This window comes from Dipodomys spectabilis, unplaced genomic scaffold, assembly GCF_019054845.1.
Source record: "Dipodomys spectabilis isolate Male_0828 unplaced genomic scaffold, ASM1905484v1 ptg000085l, whole genome shotgun sequence".
Taxonomy (NCBI): domain Eukaryota; kingdom Metazoa; phylum Chordata; class Mammalia; order Rodentia; family Heteromyidae; genus Dipodomys; species Dipodomys spectabilis.
The window spans coordinates 3,768,166-3,785,410 of record NW_024870762.1 but is presented as its reverse complement, the minus strand read 5'-3'; the positions used below and the strand labels follow the sequence as shown (position 1 = coordinate 3,785,410).

The following is a 17,245-nucleotide window of genomic DNA, read 5'->3' as shown; positions in this document are numbered from 1 at the left end:
TTTTTGTAGAGTGCTAGCCTTGAGCTGAAGAGCTAAAGAACAGCACCCAGGCTAAGTTCAAGCCCCATGACCGACAAAAAAAAAAGGGGGGGGCTGGGAAGGTGGCTCAGTGGTAGAGCACTTGCCTTGCATGCTCAAGGCCCTGGGTTTGATTCCTCAGCACCACATAAGAAAAAAGCCAGAAGTGGCGCTGTGGCTCAAGTGGCAGAGCACTAGCCTTGAGCTGAAGAGCTGAGGGACAGCGCCCAGGCCCAGAGTTCAGGCCCCACGACCAGGAAAACAAAAAACAAAAACCCAAGTGTGAACATTAGGTCCTAAATTCAAGACCTAGTACTGGTGTAACACATGTACACACAACTGATAGATCTACCTAATAGGACATAAAAAAGGAGAAAAAAAATCGCACACAATCATTACTTTTCTTTTTTGTGCCAGTCCTGGGCAATATTTGTTTTGTCATGGGACTTCAACTCTGGGCCTGAGAGCTGTCTCTCAGTTCTTCAGTTCAAGGTGAGCACTATACCACTTGAGCCACAGCGCCACTTCAGTTTTCTGGTGGTTTACTGGAGGTAAGAATCTCACGATCTTTCCTGCCTAAGCTGCCTTTGAACTGTGATCCTTAGATCTCAGCCTCCTGAGTAGCTAGGATTACAGGCATGAGCCACCAGTGCCCGCCTGCAGTCTGGGCAGTATTGCTTTGCTGTTTTGCACTTGAAGCACACCTCCACTTCTGGCTTTTTGTAGCTAATTGGAGATTTGAGTCTCATGGACTTTGCTGCCCAGGCAGGTTTGGATCTCAAATCCTTAGATTTCAGTTTCCTAAGTAGCTAGGATTGTAGGCATAAGGCTCTCATTATTTAAGTTTTCCCATGGCATGTTCACTATGGTGTTTAACACTTCTCTAAGATTGTATAACATTTCCTCAGTGACAGAAGCAGAATGCTTGCCTAGGCCCTGAGTTCAAACCCTAGGACAGACACAAAAAACAAATACAAAAATGATATGGGGCTTATACGTGTAATCTGACCTGATTTCAGCTTTCTTTTAGACATTTCAAAATATTTCAAGTTCCAAATGTATGTCCTTATTTTATCACACGTGACCATCTATTACTTCTCAGGCTCTTGTTTTTGATTTGGCAATGCCCAGTGGTAGGGTGATGACTGGTTATAGGAGCTCCTCAGACTTACCAATGTTAACTGAGTCTTCCCAGTCTTCAAGCACCTCGGTAACAATGAGCACATAGACATATGTCCTGTGCTTCCTTTCCTGATTCTGAAACACAAAGAGAAGGCTAGAGTGGGAGTTCTTCCTTGGACAGCCTGGCTGTGATTACTTTTTTTTTTTTGTCGGTCCTGGGGTTTGAAATCTGGGCCCGGGCGCTGGCCCTGAGCTCTTCAGCTCAAGGCTAGCATTCTACCACTTGAACCACAGCGCCACTTCCAATTTTCTGGTGGTTTATTAGAGATAAGAGTCTCACAGACTTTCCTACCCAGGCTGGCTTTGAACCGCAATCCTCAGATCTCAGTCTCCGAAGTAGCTAGGATTATAGGTATGAGCCACTGATGCCTTGCTAGCTGTGAATACTTTAAGAGACATACCGTTACCTACAGGTCCAGAGATGTTAAAGACTTTCCTTACTTTTCTTTCTTTTTTTTGGGGGGGGGGGGGGGTCTGGTTGCGGGGCCTGAACTCTGGGCCTGGGTGCTGTCCCTCAGCTCTTCAGCTCAAGGCTAGCGCTCTACCACTTGAGCCACAGTGCCACTTCCGGGTTTTTTCTCATGTGGTGCTGAGGAATCGAACCCAGGGCCTCAGGAATGCAAGGCAAGAGCTCTATCACTGAGCCAACTTCCCAGCCCTTTCCTTACTTTTCTTTTTTCTTTTTTGCTGGTCGTGGGGCCTGAACTCTGGGCCTGGGCACTGTCCCTCAGTTCTTCAGCTCAAGGCTAGTGCCCTACCACTTGAGCCACAGCACTACTTCCGGCTTTTTCTGCTTATGTGGTGTTGAGGAATCAAACTGAGGGCCTCATGCATGCAAGGCAAGCGCTCTACCACTGAACTACCTTCCCAGCCCTCCTTACTCTTCTTTATTGGCTTACATTAGTTATGGGGAGGCCACACACACATATATTGTATTCCAATCAATTTCAACCCTCCATCATATTCGTTGCCTCTCTCCCTCTAAATCCTTTTGCTTTTTACCTTGCTATACCCATGGCCCTTAAAAAACAGTCTACCTGCTGGGCGCTGGTGACTCACGCCTATAATTCTAGCTTCTCAGGAGGCTGAGATCTGAGGATCACGGTTCAAAGCCAGCCCGGGCAGGAAAGTCCGTGAGACTCTTATCTCCAATAAACCACTAGAAAACTGGACATGGCACTGTGGCTCAAGGGGCAGAGTGCTCACCTTGAGCTGAAGAGCCCAGGGACAGCACCCAAGCCCAGAGCTCAAGCCCCATGACCGACCAAAAAAAACAAAAAACCAATCTACCTAGATGTGAAGGCAATCTGGCTGTAATTATCTGTCACGTAATGATTGCCAGGGTTGATTCAGCTGATCTGGCTGACTAGGCAGGTGTCCCCTTCCTCCCTCACCGCTCCATGTGTGTCCCTCCCATGCTGGGTTGAAGAGGACAATCATCCCTGATAGACAGGACGGGTCTTTGGTCAAGGTTATATGAGTAGCTGCACTCCCCTATTAGAACCTCCATACTCTCCCCTATTAGAACCTCCAAACAAGCTCTCAAAAAAGTCTACCAGGACTAGAAATGTGGCTCAGTGGTAGAGTACTTGCCTAGCATGCATCAGGCCCTGGGTTCAATTCCTCGGTACCACAAAAACAGAAAAAGCCAGAAGCGGTGCCGTGGCTCAAGTGGTAGAATGTTAGTGGTAGGGTGCAAAAGAAGCTTGGGGAACAGTGCCCAGGCCCTGAGTTCAAGTACCAGGACTGGCAAAAACAAAAAACAGTCCACCAGCCAAGTGTCGGTGGCTCATGCCTGTAATCCTAGCTACTCCTAGGAGGCTGAGATCTGAGGATCACGGTTCAAAGCCAGCCCGGGCAGGAAAGTCCATGAGACTCATCTCCAATTAACCACCAGAATACTGGAAGTGGTGCTATGGCTCCAAGTGGTAGAGCACTAGCCTTGAACTGAAGAACTGAGGTATAGCCCAGGCCCAGAGTTCAAGCCCCACAACAGAGGAAAAAAAAAAAAAAAGTCTACCCTGAATATGAAGCATACTCTTTGGCTAGGCCTGGAAAACAAAGGCTTTACAATAATCTTGCCCACTCCTTCCCCTAACTGCTACTTCAACAGGAGTGCGGTTACCTTTTTAAGAAAAAGGACCGGGGTGCGGGGGAAGGATGGGAAAGGATGGGAAGGGGAAACAAAGGAGGAGGCTGCAATGCTTGATAAGAAATGTACTCATTATCTTGCCCATGTAATTGTAACTCCTCTGTATAGTATTTTCACAATAAAAAAAGAAAAAGGACTGCATGAATTTAACTAGCTATGACACTAGGCGAGAGGACAGGAGGGGACACTATGGAGGCTTCGGCTTTTGGTGGCCCCATGATACACACAGGCTGAGTACCATACATCTCCCTTCTCCTACTCACCCTCCACCCCCCACCCCTTTTGTCCGTCATGGGGCTTGAACTCTTGAGCCTAGGCATTGTCCCTGAGCTCTACCACTTGATCCACAGCCCCACTTCCAGTTTTCTGGTGGTTAATTGGAGGTAAGAGTATCACAGATTTTCCTGCCTAGGCTCCCTTTGAACCCCAATCCTCAGATCTCAGCCTCCTGAGTAGCTAGGATTACAGGCGCGAGCCACTGGCACCCAGCTCTTTCTTTTCACCTTCATTCATACCTTTGCCATGCTTCCTCAGCTTTCCTTCCACCTCAGTAACTACTTATGTTCTACTTTTTTTTGCCTCATCTAATACTTTTCCTTATACCATGAGAGGAAGAAAATGGTAGTAATGGGGAAACCCCCCCCCTCAAAAAAATCTTATGAAAGTCCTAAGTATGGGCTGAGAATGTGGTTTAGTGGTAGAGTGCTTGCCTAGCAAGCATGAAGCCCTGAGTTTGATTCCTCAGTACCACATAAACAGAAAAAGCCGGAAGTGGCACTGTGGCTCAAGTGGTATAGGCTAGCCTTGAGCAAAAGAAGCCCAGGGACAGTGCTCAGACCTGGTGCCAGTGGCTCACGCCTGTAATCCTAGCTACTCAGGAGATTGAGAACTGAGGATCGAGGTTCAAAGCCAGCCAGGGCAGGAAAGTCCGTAAGACTCTTATCTCCAATAAACCCTTCAGAAAATCTCTGTGGTTCAAGTGGTAGAGTGCAAGCCTTGAGCTGAAGAGTTGAGGGACAGTGCTCAGGCCCAGAGTTCAAACCCCAGAACTGACAAAAAAAAAAAAAAAAACCCCACTATTCTCTGCTGTCCGGCTTTGTTGACAACTGACTGGAACACAGATGTTTTACTTCCTAGATTAGGACTATGTTAGCCATTTCTCCCAAATATAATAACAGACTTACCTCAAAAATCCCAACTAATCTTCCCAATGTCCCTTTTACTCCAGCCTAAAAGAAGAAAAAGAAAAATTAGTATACTGACATGGTTATGGTGCTGGCTTCATTCTGAAAAATAACCTAAAGCAAAACAGCTGGTGGCATGGCTCACAGGGCAGAGCATCTGCTTAACAAGAATAAGGCTTGAGTTCAAAACTCAGTACTGCCCCCCCAAATCAACCAACAGCCGGGTGCGGGTGACTCACGCTACTCAGGAGGCTGAGATCTGAGAATCATGGTTCAAAGCCAGCTGGGGCAGGAAAGTCCCTGAGACTCTTATCTCTAATAAACCACCAGAAAACAGGAAGTAGCTCTGTGGCTCAAGCAGCAAAGCGCTCGCTTTGTGCTGAAGAGTGCAAGGAGTTGAAGAGCCCAAGCCCAGAGTTCAAGCCCCACAACTGACAAAAACAAAAAGAAAAGAAAAGAAAACAAAAAAAACCATGAGGACACAGCTTGGCAGACTCCAGGACTATGGTTATACAAAGGTTTCCTGCAGTTCACATCCAGACTAGTAATGGCAGTGCGCATACTAGGAAGGAGTCCCTCTCAGCAATCCGACTAGTCTCTACTCTCTTCCTACTGAAAAGCTGACCAAACAGATCAAGGTGATCAATCAAGGCCAATGAAGGCATGTCTAAAGTATTTTGAAATATGCATTATACCATGTATTCATTCATAGAACAACCTCCACATTGGAGGTCTAACTTGATGATTTTTTTTTTGTCGGTCATGAAGCCTGAACTCTGGGCCTGGGCGCTATCCCTCAGCTCTTCAGCTCAAAGCTAGCACTCTACCACTTGAGCCATAGTGCCACTTCCAGCTTTTTCTGCTTATGTGGTGCTGAGGAATTGAACCCAGGGCCTCATGCATGTGAGGCAAGCACTCTACCACCAAGGCACCTTCCCAGTCCTGGAGGTCTAACTTGAGACAGAAAACAGTGCTGAGGTCATAGGTACAACAGTATACAGGTGAGATGCAGGGCCCATAGAGTGAGATCCTTGGCTGACTTGCTTGGCTGTAAGAGATCAGAGGTCAGCAGCCTGCAGGATATCTCAGAAGAGCACAAGTCAACAAGACATATTCCTGTGACATGTTATGACAGTAAAATGACAAGACAGTGCAGAGGGCAGGGCAACGTCAGTGGCTGCTTAGACTACCTTAATACAAACCTTCTGTCTGCCACTGTCGTTTTTTTTTTGCCAGTCCTGGGGGCTGAACTCAGGGCCTGGGCACTGTCCTTGAGCTTCTCTTGCTCTACCACTTGAGCCACAGTGCCACTTCCAGTGCTGGTACTGAGAAATCAAACCCAGGGCTTCATGCCTATGAAGCAAGCACTCTTATCACTAAGCCACAATTCTAGTCCCTGTCCTTACTTTTTAGATGTCTTCCTAATGCAGGTTAACCTTTTACTCAATTCCAATTCACGAATTTTCAAGTATAGCCAGGAGATGTTTCTTTTCTTTTTTGTTCCCCACTTCCCTCCCTTTTTTTTTTTTTTTGGTCGGTCGTGGGGCCTGAACTCTGGGCCTGGGCGCTGTCCCTCAGCTCTTCAGCTCTCCACTAGCACTCTACCACCTGAGCCACAGTGCCACTTCTGGCCTTTTCTGCTTACGTGGCACTCAGGAATTAAACCCAGGGTCTCATACATGCAAGGCATGCACTCTACCACTGAACTACCTTCCCAGCCCTCTCTTTTTCTTTCTTTTGGTAGTGGGGCTTGAACTTGGGGCCTAGGCACTGTCCTTGAGCTCTTTGGCTCAAGGCTAGCGCTTTACTACTTTGAGCCACAGTACAACTTCTAGTTTTCTGGTATTTAATTGAACATCAGTGCCTCATGGACTTTCCTGCCTGGGCTGGCTTTCAACTGTTATCCTCAGATCTCCACCTCCTGAGTAGCAAGAATTACAAGTGTAAACCATTAATGCCCAGTGAGGATATCCTTCATTTCTACCTGCCCTTTCCACACAGTTCTATTTCTACTACATATGCTTATGTTTTTATTATTCCCCAGCTTCAGTAATCAGGCCTTAAGCTCTTGTTCAGTTTCTTGCTCAAGACTGGTGCTCTAACCACCTAAACCACAAATCCAGTCTCACTTTTTACTGGTTATTGTAGAGATGGACTCTCAGACTTTTGTCTGTGCTGACTTTGAGTAGAAATCCTCCAAGTCTCAGCATCCTGAGTAGCTAGGACTATAGATGTGAGCAATAAGTAACTGTTTTGTTCTTTTAAAATAAGTTATTTCTTCATTTTCTCTTTGAATATCTAGAAAGCATACTCCTTTTCTCTGAGGTAAATTCATGAATTTATGGGTTTTTTTATTTTGTTTTGTTGGTCCTGGGGCTTGAACTCTGGGCTCGGGTGGTGTCCCTCAGCTCTTCAGCTCAAGGTGAGAGCTCTACCACTTGAGCCACAGTGCCACTTCTGGTTTTCTGAGTGGTTTATTGGAGATAAGAGTCTCACAGACTTTCCTACCCCAGCTGGCTTTGAACCGTGATCCTCAGATCTCAGCCTCCTGAGTAGCTAGGATTATAGGTGTGAGCCACCCGCGCCTGGCTGAATTTATGTTCTGAGAGGTTCACAACTCTCCTGATCCAGATTTGGGGTACTGGTTGGTATTCCAGGGGAATATGGTAGCTACAGAACCAGAGTTGCTGGCATGCTGCTTCCTGGTATCCTTTCATGTTCCAGTCTTCTTCAGGAGAGGCCCTTGAACTCATCTTCCTCCAAATGGCTCACCCACCAACCACACAAAGCCAGTCAGGCTGTGGCTTTTCCTTGGCTGTTCTGCAAATCCATGGAAGTGTCTGCTTTCCTTTTGGACCAGGCTGTCTTTTTAGCATTTATTACACTATATCTGTATTTGTTGGGAACAGAAGGTGAAAGGTGTAGAAAAAAAAACCTGGAAGAGCCTGGGTAGGGTTAGCAGTCATTCTGATTACTACTGCCACTTTACCTGCTTGTGGACCAATTAAAAATTAATGTAGGGTGGGGGGAGGATTGGATGGGGGGGGGCGGGGGGAGGATTGGGTGGAGGGGGGCGGGGGGAGGCTGGGAAGGGATGTGAAGGGTAAACAAAGGAGGAGGCTACAATGCTTGATAAGAAATGTACTCATTATCTAGCCCATGTAATTGTAACCCCTCTGTGCAGTATGTTCACAATAAAAAAAATAAAATAAAAAATAAAAATTAATGTAGGGGGGCTAGGAAGGTGGCTCAGTGGTAGAGCGCTTGCCTTGCATGCATGAGGCCCTGGGTTCGATTCCTCAGCACCACATAAGCAAAAAGAAAAAAGCCGGAAGTGGCGCTGTGGCTCAAGTGGTAGAGCGCTAGCCTTGAACTGAAGAGCTGAGGGACAGTGCCCAGGCTCAGAGTTCAGGCCCCATCACTGGACCCCCCCCCCCAAAAAAAAAAATTAATGTAGTGGCTGGGAAGGTGGCTCAGTGGTAGAGTGCCTGCCTTGCATACATGAGGCCCTGGATTTGATTCTACAGCACCACATAAGCAGAAAAAGCCGGAAGTGGCGCTGTGGCTCAAGTGGTAGAGCACTAGCCTTGAGCTGAAGAGCTGAGGGACAGCACCCAGGCCCCACGACTGACAAAAAAAAAAAAAAAGAATTAATGTAAAAATCTTCTAAATACAATAGCTACTCACTAAGTATAGGATGAACAGAATTTTAAATAAGTATTCTGAAATTTTTAAGTGATTTTTAATAATAGACACAACAGAAGCTGATAATATAGACCTATGTTCTTGGATGATTTTTATTTATTTATTTATTGTCAGTTGTGGGGCTTGAACTCTAGGTTTGGGCACTGTACCTGTGCTCTTCAGCTCAAGGAGAGTGCTACTACTTGATCTCCAGTACCATTTCCAGTTTTCTGGTTGTTAACTGGAGATAAGAGTCTCATAGATGTTCATGCCTGGGCTGGCTTTGAACTGTGATCCTCAGATCTGAGCCTCCTGAGTAGCTAGGATTACAGGTGTGAGCCACCAGCACTCGACTTGGATGATTTTATTTTAAAAATATTATTCTTATTTTTGCTAGCATCAGGGCTGGTTAAAGTCATAAGGACTTTTCTGCCCAGGCTAGCTCAGAGTCGCAATCCTCAGATCTCAGTCTCCTGGATTGCTAGGACTATATAGGTATGAGCCACTGGCAAGCGCCTTGAATTCTTACCAATTATGTCAAGAAATTTTATTCTTCACTCTCCCCATGTGCCTATTTTCTTTACTACTTTATAGCCCTATTCTATATCCATCTATCCATCTTGCTCCTGCAATGCAGGAGCCTGGTTCCAGGCAGCCCAGAATGCCTGCACCGCCACCCTCAGGTCTCAGCCTCCTGAGTAGCTAAGTTATAGGTGTGAGCCACTGGTACCCAGCTGTTTTATTTATTTATTTATTTTTTGGGTCCAGTCGTGGGGCCTGAACTCTGGGCCTGGGCTCTGTCCCTCAGCTCTTTAGCTCAAAGCTAGCGCTCTACCACTTGAGCCACAGCGCCACTTCCGGCTTTTTTCTTTTTGCTTAAGTGGTGCTGGGGAATCGAACCCAGGGCCTCATGCATGCAAGGCAAGTGCTCTACCACTGTGCCACCTTCCCAGCCCCTGTTTTTATTTTATTTATTTATTTTTTGGGTCCAGTCGTGGGGCCTGAACTCTGAGCCTGGGCGCTGTCCCTCAGCTCTTCAGCTCAAGGCTAGTGCTCTACCACTTGAGCCACAGTGCCACTTCCGGCTTTTTTCTTTTTACTTATGTGGTGCTGAGGAATCCAACCCAGGTCCTCATGCATGCAAGGCAAGCGCTCTACCACTGAGCCACCTTCCCAGCCCCGTTTTATTTTTTAAACTGGGGTTTAGTTGTTGTCTTAGGAAGAAATGCTCTTAAAGAGGATTTTAGAGTTGAGGGGGAGCTTAGTGCTTGTCCTGCATGATTTCTACAAAACAAGTAATTCAGGTTACCCATTCTGATAAGGAAGAATCTTCTTCCTCAGAGCAACTTTCATATCCCCACTCTGTCTCCAATACTGCCTCAAGCAACCTGAGAGCAAGTTATTTTTGTCTCTCATATGATTTGTGCATGCAGGATCCCATCTGACAGATGGCTCAAACATTTGCCGATAAAAATTTGGTTTATAATACATTAAGTTTAGTCTAGTCAGGGTGCTGGCATGGGCCTGTTTTTCTCAAATCATAGGGAAAGATCTACAAGTTCAATCAAAGTGCTTTCCCTGAACTTCAAAGGATACAGTAAGTATCAGCCAGGAATTGTGGTACATGCCTGTAATCCCAGCTCTCAGGAAGCTGAGGATCTCAGGTTTCAGCTCAACCTAGGCAACATAGTAAGAGACTTTGCCTCAAAACAAACAAACAGAAAAATTTACCACCCAAACAATAAAATATGCAATGTCAATTCTAATATTAATCTAGTTAACAAAATAAACTATTTTATTTTGGTTTTGGTAGTATTGGAATTTGAACTCAGGGTCTTGAGTTTGTTAGGCAGGTACTCTTATCACTTAAGCCATAGTCAAACCTTTATTTTTTAAAAATAATTTTATTGTATTGTTAGGGTGTTGTACAGAGGGACTACCATTTTATACTGTTTCAGTTGTTTGTTTGTTTGTTTTTTTGGGGGTCCGGTTGTGGGGCCTGAACTCTGGGCCTGGGCACTGTCCCTCAGCTTTTCAGCTCAAGGCTAGTGCTCTATCACTTGAGCCACAGTGCCACTTCCGGCTTTTTTCTTTTTGCTTATGTGGTGCTGAGGAATTGAACTCAGGGCCTCATGCATGCAAGGCAAGCGCTCTACCACTGAGCCACCTTCCCAGCCCCTCAGTTTGTGTTTTTGCCAGTCCTGGGGCTTGTGAATTTTCCTGCTTGGGCTGGTTTCAAACTATAATCCTCAGATCTCAGCCTCCTGAATAGCTAGGATTATAGAGTGAGCCACCAGCACTGGGCTGTCTTTTTTTTTTTTTGGCCAGTCCTGGGGCTTTTACTCAAGGCCTGGGCACTGTCCCTGAGCTTCTTTTACTCAAGGGTAGCAGTCTACCACTTGAGACACAGCCCTGCTTCTGGCTTTTTCTGTTTATGAGGTACTGAGGAACTGAACACAGAGCTTCATGCATACTAGGGAAGCCCTCTACCACTAATCCACATTCCCAGCCCTCAGACTTTTTTTTTGGTCAGTTGTGGTGCCTGAACTCTGGGCCTGAGCACTGTCCTTCAGCTCTTCAGCTAAAGTCTAGTATAGCGCTCTACCACTTGAGCCACAGTGCCACTTCTGGCTTTTTCTGCTTATGTGGTGCTGAGAAATTGAACCCAGGGCCTCATGCATGCAAGGCAAGCACTCTACCACTGAGCCACCTTCCCAGCCCTTTGACTACTTTTTAAAAGAAAGAAAAAAAAAAAAAAAGCATGAATGTCTCTTTCCTTGGAGGAAGGGGTTATTATTGGGGTAGAAACACTTGTCTAAAAGGTCTGGACTGACAGGGATGACCTCAGTGATTGTCATCTTTTCCTGGGTATGAGTAAAGAGCTCAGGAGAGTGGGCCTAAAGCAATCTACCACAAAAACCCTGGCTTTGATGTTCAATTTGGATATTCAGTTTGGATGGGTGAATCATCACTTTCTTTGCTTTTATCTTTTAGCAGTACTAAGGGTTTTTTTTGTTTTGTTTTGTTTTTTGGGGTCCGGTCGTGGGGCCTGAACTCTGGGCCTGGGCGCTGTCCCTCAGCTCTTCAGCTCAAGGCTAGCACTCTACCACTTGAGCCACAGCGCCACTTCCGGTTTTTTTCTTTTTGCTTATGTGTTGCTGAGGAATCGAACCCAGTGCCTCACGCATGCGAGGCAAGTGCTCTACCACTGAGCCACCTTCCCAGCCCAGTACTAAGGTTTTTAAATTCAGGGCCTCAAACTTGCTAGGTTAAGTACTCTACCACTTGAGCCATGCTTCTAGCTCTTTCTTGCTTTAGTTCTTTTTCAGACAAAGTCAGACTTTTTGCCTGGGGCTATTCTCAGATTACAATCCTTTTACCTATATCCTTCTCACATAGTTGGGATTATGGCTATATATTAGCATGGCTTAGCTTATTTTTTTTTTTAACTTTATTTTTTATTTTTTTTATTGTGAAAATACTGTACAGAGGGGTTACAATTACATGGGCAAGATAATGAGTACATTTCTTATCAAGCATTGTAGCCTCCTCCTTTGTTTCCCCTTCCTGGCTTAGCTTATTTGTTCAGATGGGGTATCACTAACTTTTTGCCCAGGCTGGTCTTGAAGCCCAATTCTGATCTCAGCCTCCCAAGTAGCTGTGATTACAGCCAGCTTTATTTATTTATTTATTTTTGTCGGTCGTGGGGCTTGAACTCTGGGCCGGGGCGCTGTCCCTCAGCTCTTCAGCTCAAGGCGAGCGCTCTACCACTTGAGCTACAGCGCCACTTCCGGTTTTCTGGTGGTTTATTGGAGATAAGAGTCTCATGGTCTCTCCTGCCCGGGCTGGCTTTGAACCGCGATCCTCAGATCTCAGCCTCCTGAGTAGCTAGGATTACAGGCGTGAGCCACCAGTGCCCGGCTTACAGCCAGCTTTAATAAGCCACTGTACCTCCACCACCACCCTCACACACTTTCTTTTTCTTTTTCTTTTTTTCACTTTCTTTTTCTTTTCCCTTAATATGAGAGAGTTTCTTTCCCTGCAGCCCTGACTGTTCTTGAACTCAAGATCCTCCTGAGTGCTACAGGGTGCTGGGATCACAGGTAAGCCCCACACCTGGGACTGGACCATTACCATCTGAAAGAGTTTTGTTCCCTCTACCATGGGCATTTTGACTGACACAGATAGTTTTACATAAAGTACTTTCTATCCTCCTTACTATCAGGAATATCTAGATTCTGTTCAGGTTGTAGACTTGACACACACAGAAGAGACATGCCTAAGCAAGCATGGGGAATCCAACTGACCTCTGAGTGACCAGTTCTGCTAGTGGCTCCTGGGAGACTGTCTCTTATGGACTGTGGGAAAGATGTCCTCCCATGATAAAGGAAGCCCTCATTTGCTAGTCAGGTGGGGCACTGCTGTGGTCATTTTGTGACCATAAAAGGAAGGTAAAAAGACAAAGAGAAGGAGGGAAAAAGGACAAAGGGTAAACAAATACAGCAGTGAAACTCACTGTACACTACGTTGAAAATGAACTATACAACTTATAGGTAGGGACAGGAAGGAAAAACTGAATGAGGGAAGGGGTGACAAGGTCCAAAAAGAACTGTACTCACATGTTGGGCAATGGGGGCTGACACCTATACTAACTACTCAGAAGGCTGAGATCTGAGGATCATGGCTCAAAGCCAGCCCAGGCAAGAAAGTCTGTGAGACGCTTATCTCCAATAAACCACCAAAAAATCAGAAGTGGTGCTGTGGCTCAAGTAGAATGCTAGCCTTGAGCTGAAGAGCTGAGGGACAACGTCCAAACCCAGAATTCAAGCCCCACGACCTCAAAAAAAAAAAAAAAAAAAGCATCTTGGATCAATGTCACCCCTTCTATCATTCTCTCTCAAATATGAATTTTTTTTTTGTCCTTTCTTTTTTGGTATACTGGGGACTGAATCCAGGACTCCATACTTGCTAGGCAAGCATTTTGTCACTGAGCTTCATCCTAGCCCAAACATAAATCCCCCCCCGCCCCCCCCAGGTTCTGAGGCTTGAACTCTGGGCCTAGGCTCTGTCTCTGAGCCTCTCTGTGCTTAAGGCTAGTGCTCTACCACTTGAGCCACAGCAGTACTTCCAGCTTTTTCTGTGTATGTAGTACTGAGGAATCCAGGGCTTTATGCATAATAGGCAAGCAATTGATCACTAAGCCACATTCCCAGCCCAAACATGAATTCTTTTGTTGTTGTTGGTCGTGGAGCTTGAACTCTGGGCCTGGGCGCTAACCCTCAGCTCTTCAGCTCAAGGCTAGCGCTCTACTACTTGAGCCACAGCATCCATTTCCAGCCTTTTCTGTTTATGTGGTGCTGAGGAATCAAACCCAGGGCCTTAGGCATGTGAGACAAACACACCACCATTGGGCCACCTTCCCAGCCCCCAAACATGAATTCTTTTTTTTTTTTTGTTGGTCATGGGGCTTGAACTCAGGGCCTGGGCACTGTCCCTGCAGTTGTTTTGCTTAAGACTAGTACTTTAACATTTGAGCCACAATGCCACTTCTACCTTTTTCTACTTTTGTGGTACTGGGGAATTGAACACAGGGTTTCATGCATCCTGGGCAAGTACTCTTCCACTAAGCCACATTCCCAGCCCTTTCACGTTTTTTGTTTTTGCTTTTGTCAGTTGTGAGGCTTGAACTCTCGGCCTGGGTGCCGTTCCTGAGCTCTTCAGCTTAAGGCTAGAGTTCTACCACTTGAGCCACAGTGCCATTTCCAGTTTTCTGGCAACTAATTGGAGTTTCACAGACTTTCCTGCCCAGGCTTGGCTTTGAACCACGATCCTCAGATCTCAGGCCCTTGAGTAGCTAGGATTACAGGTGTGAGCCACCAGCACCTGGTCCTTTATGTTTTTTTTGTTTGTTGTCAGTCCTGGGGGCTTGAACTCTGGGCCAGGGATCTGTCCCTCGGCTCTTCAGCTCAAGGCTAGCGCTATATCACTTGAGCCACAACACCACTTCTGGCTTTTTCTGTGTATGTGGTGCTGAGGAATCAAACTCAGGGCCTCATGCATGCAAGGCTAGCATTCTAGCACTGAGCTACCTTCCCAGCCCCTCCTTCATGGTTTTTTTTTTGGGTCCGGTCGCGGGGTTTGAACTCTGGGCCTGGGCGCTGTCCCTCAGCTCTTCAGCTCAAGGCTAGCACTCTACCACTTGAGCCACAGCGCCACTTCCGGCTTTTTTCTTATGTGGTGCTGAGGAATCGAATCCAGGGCCTCGAGCATGCAAGACAAATGCTCTACCACTGAGCCACCTTCCCAGCCCTCCTTCATGTTTTTTTAATGAAAGATTTCAAACATCAAAAGGAAAACTGCTAGGCATTGGTGGCTCACACATGGTTCAAAGCCAGCCCAGGTAGAAAAGTTCCTGAGACTCTTATCTCCAAATAACTATCAGAAATCCAGAAGTAGCTCTGTGGTTCAAAGTGTAGAGTGCTAGCCTTGAGTGACAAAGCTCAAGGACAGTGCCCAGACCCTGAGTTCAAGCCTTACAATTGAAAACAAAAACAAAATATTTACAAATCATGTTGTATCTTTTTTTGTTTGGGGGGGGGGGGTGTCTGGTCGTGGGGCCTGAACTCTGGGCCTGGGCCCTGTCCCTCAGCTCTTCAGCTCAAGGCGAGCGCTCTACCACTTGAGCCACAGCACCACTTCCGGCTTTTTTCTTTTTGCTTATGTGGTGCTGAGGAATTGAATCCAGGGCCTCATGCATGCAAGGCAAGCGCTCTACCACTGAGCCACCTTCCCAGTCCCTCATTTTGTATCTTTATTTTTTAAGTAAGATCTTATTGAACCCAACTACACTTTTGGGGCTAGGGATACATATGGTGTTTTTTGTTGTTGTTGTTGTCGGTCATGGGGCCTGAACTCTAGGCCTGGGCACTGACCCTTAGCTCTTCAGCTCAAGGCTAGCACACTACCACTAGAGCCACAGCGGCAATTCCGGCTTTTTCTGCTTATGTGGTGCTGAGGAATGGAACCCAAGGCCTCATGCATGCAAGACAAGCACTCTACCACTGAGCCACCTTCCCAGCCCTGAGTTCAGACTCTTAATACCATACGTACGTAGAGCTGGGAAGGTGGCTCAGTGGTAGAGTGCTTGCTTTGCATGCATGAGGCCCTGGGTTCGATTCCTCAGCACCACATAAGCAAAAATAAAAAAGCCAGAAGTGGCGCTGTGGCTCAAGTGGTAGAGCACTAGCATTGAGCTGAAGAGCTGAGGGACAGCACCCACGCCCAGAGTTCAGGCCCCACGACCAGATCCAAAAAAAAAAAAAAAGAGTCTGAACTCAGGGGCTCATACTTTCAGGTGAGACTTTACCATTTGACTCTCTGCCTTATGAATAGCTATAATTACAGGCAAACACCACTATGTACAGCTTTATGTAAGCTCTTGGTTCAAGTGATACATCTCAGTCTCCCAAGTGCTAGGACATACATGTGCCTCGACATGTCTGGCTGGTGTTCTTTCTAAAAAAATAAAATAAAAAGAGGGCTGGAAATGTTGCTTAGTGGCTTGCCTAGCATACATGAAGCTTTGGGTTCCATTTCTTAGTACCACATAAACAAAAAAACCAGAAGTAGCACTGTGGCTCAAGTGATACAGTACTAGCCTTGAAGATTCCCGTCTCCTAAAAGAGGTGATTAATTAATCACTTTAAGTCACTCTTAACCACTCCCTTGAATATCTTAACCTTTTACTATTCAAGTATTTATCCATTATTAACAGGATATGGTATTTTCTGCAAGCTTTTATTTAATTAAAAATATGACACCTAGCCGGGTGTCAGTGGCTCATGCCTGTAATCCTAGCTACTCAGGAGGCTGAGATCTGAGAATCACAGTTCAAAGCCAGCCAGGCAGAAAAGTCCATGAGACTCTTATCTCCAATAAACTACTCAAAAAACCGGAAGTGGCACTGTGGCTCAAGAGGTAGAGCGTTCACCTTGAGCTGAAGAGCGCATGGAAAGCGCCCAAGCCCAGAGTTCAAGCCCCATGACTAATAACAACAACAAAAATTGTGTTTGTTGTTAGATATTCCCTCCTCCCTTCTTCTGGTCAATATAATGAGTGTGAAGTTGTATCATTTATTTCCCGAACTGTTTTTGGTGCTGCTGAGGATGGAACCCAAGGCCTTGAACACACTGGACAATGGCTTTCTGCTGAACTACAGTCCTAGACTTTTTTTGAGAGTCTTGCTATGTAGCTCAGTCTGGCCTTTATCTCTTGTAAACTAGGCTGGTTCAGACAGTCCTCCTGCCTCTACCTCCTGAGTGCTGGGATTATAGACATTTACTACCATGCCATATCATTTTTATCTTTTTGGGGGGGCAGCGGGGTATGCCAGTCCTGGGACTTGAATTCAACTTAGTACCTGAACTCAAGTCCTAAGCCCTATCCCTGAGCTTTTTGCTCAAGGCTAGCACTCTACCACTTGAGCCAGAGCTCCTTCTGTTTTTTTCACCAAAAAAAAATATAATACTAATAATAAAAAATTCGTTTTTGTTGGTCGTGGGGCCTGAACTCTGGGCCTGGGTACTGCCTCAGCTCTTCAGCTCAAGGCTAGCATTTTACCACCTGAGCCACAGAGCCTCTTCTGGCTTTTTCTGCTCATGTGGTACTGAGGAATGGAACCCAGGGCCCCATGCATACAAGGCAAGCACTTTACCACTGAGCCACCTTCCCAGCCCCTAAGAAATGTCTGTTATTTAAGTGTTTCAATCTAAATTCTATTTTGTCCGATGTTACTATAACTACTATCCCAGTTTTCCCTGATATATCTTTTTAGATTTTTTTTTCATTTTTAGTCATTTAGGATTCTTGTTTGAAAACAACCTATAAAGTCTTATTATTCCAAATCTATGTCTATTCAATTAGTTAAGTAACATTTACTGTAGCAACCTATGTGAAGTTCCTTCAAGAGGAGATAGCATCAGAGTCTTTACATTTATTTCCTGTGTAACAAGCTCTGCCCAGGCAC

At 45.9% G+C, this 17,245-nt stretch overlaps 1 protein-coding gene across 1 annotated transcript in view; it reads right to left on the bottom strand.

Moving 5' to 3' along the window:
* Positions 1–17,245, bottom strand: part of LOC122111065 (diphosphoinositol polyphosphate phosphohydrolase 1) — a 50,605-nt gene that overhangs the window by 1,065 nt on the left and 32,295 nt on the right. The window contains exons 3-4 of the mRNA XM_042683766.1: positions 4,537–4,581; positions 1,191–1,275 (exon numbers count right to left, since the gene is read on the bottom strand). Of these exons, the coding sequence (XP_042539700.1) occupies positions 1,191–1,275; positions 4,537–4,581 (130 nt within the window). The remainder of the gene's footprint in view (positions 1–1,190; positions 1,276–4,536; positions 4,582–17,245) is intronic.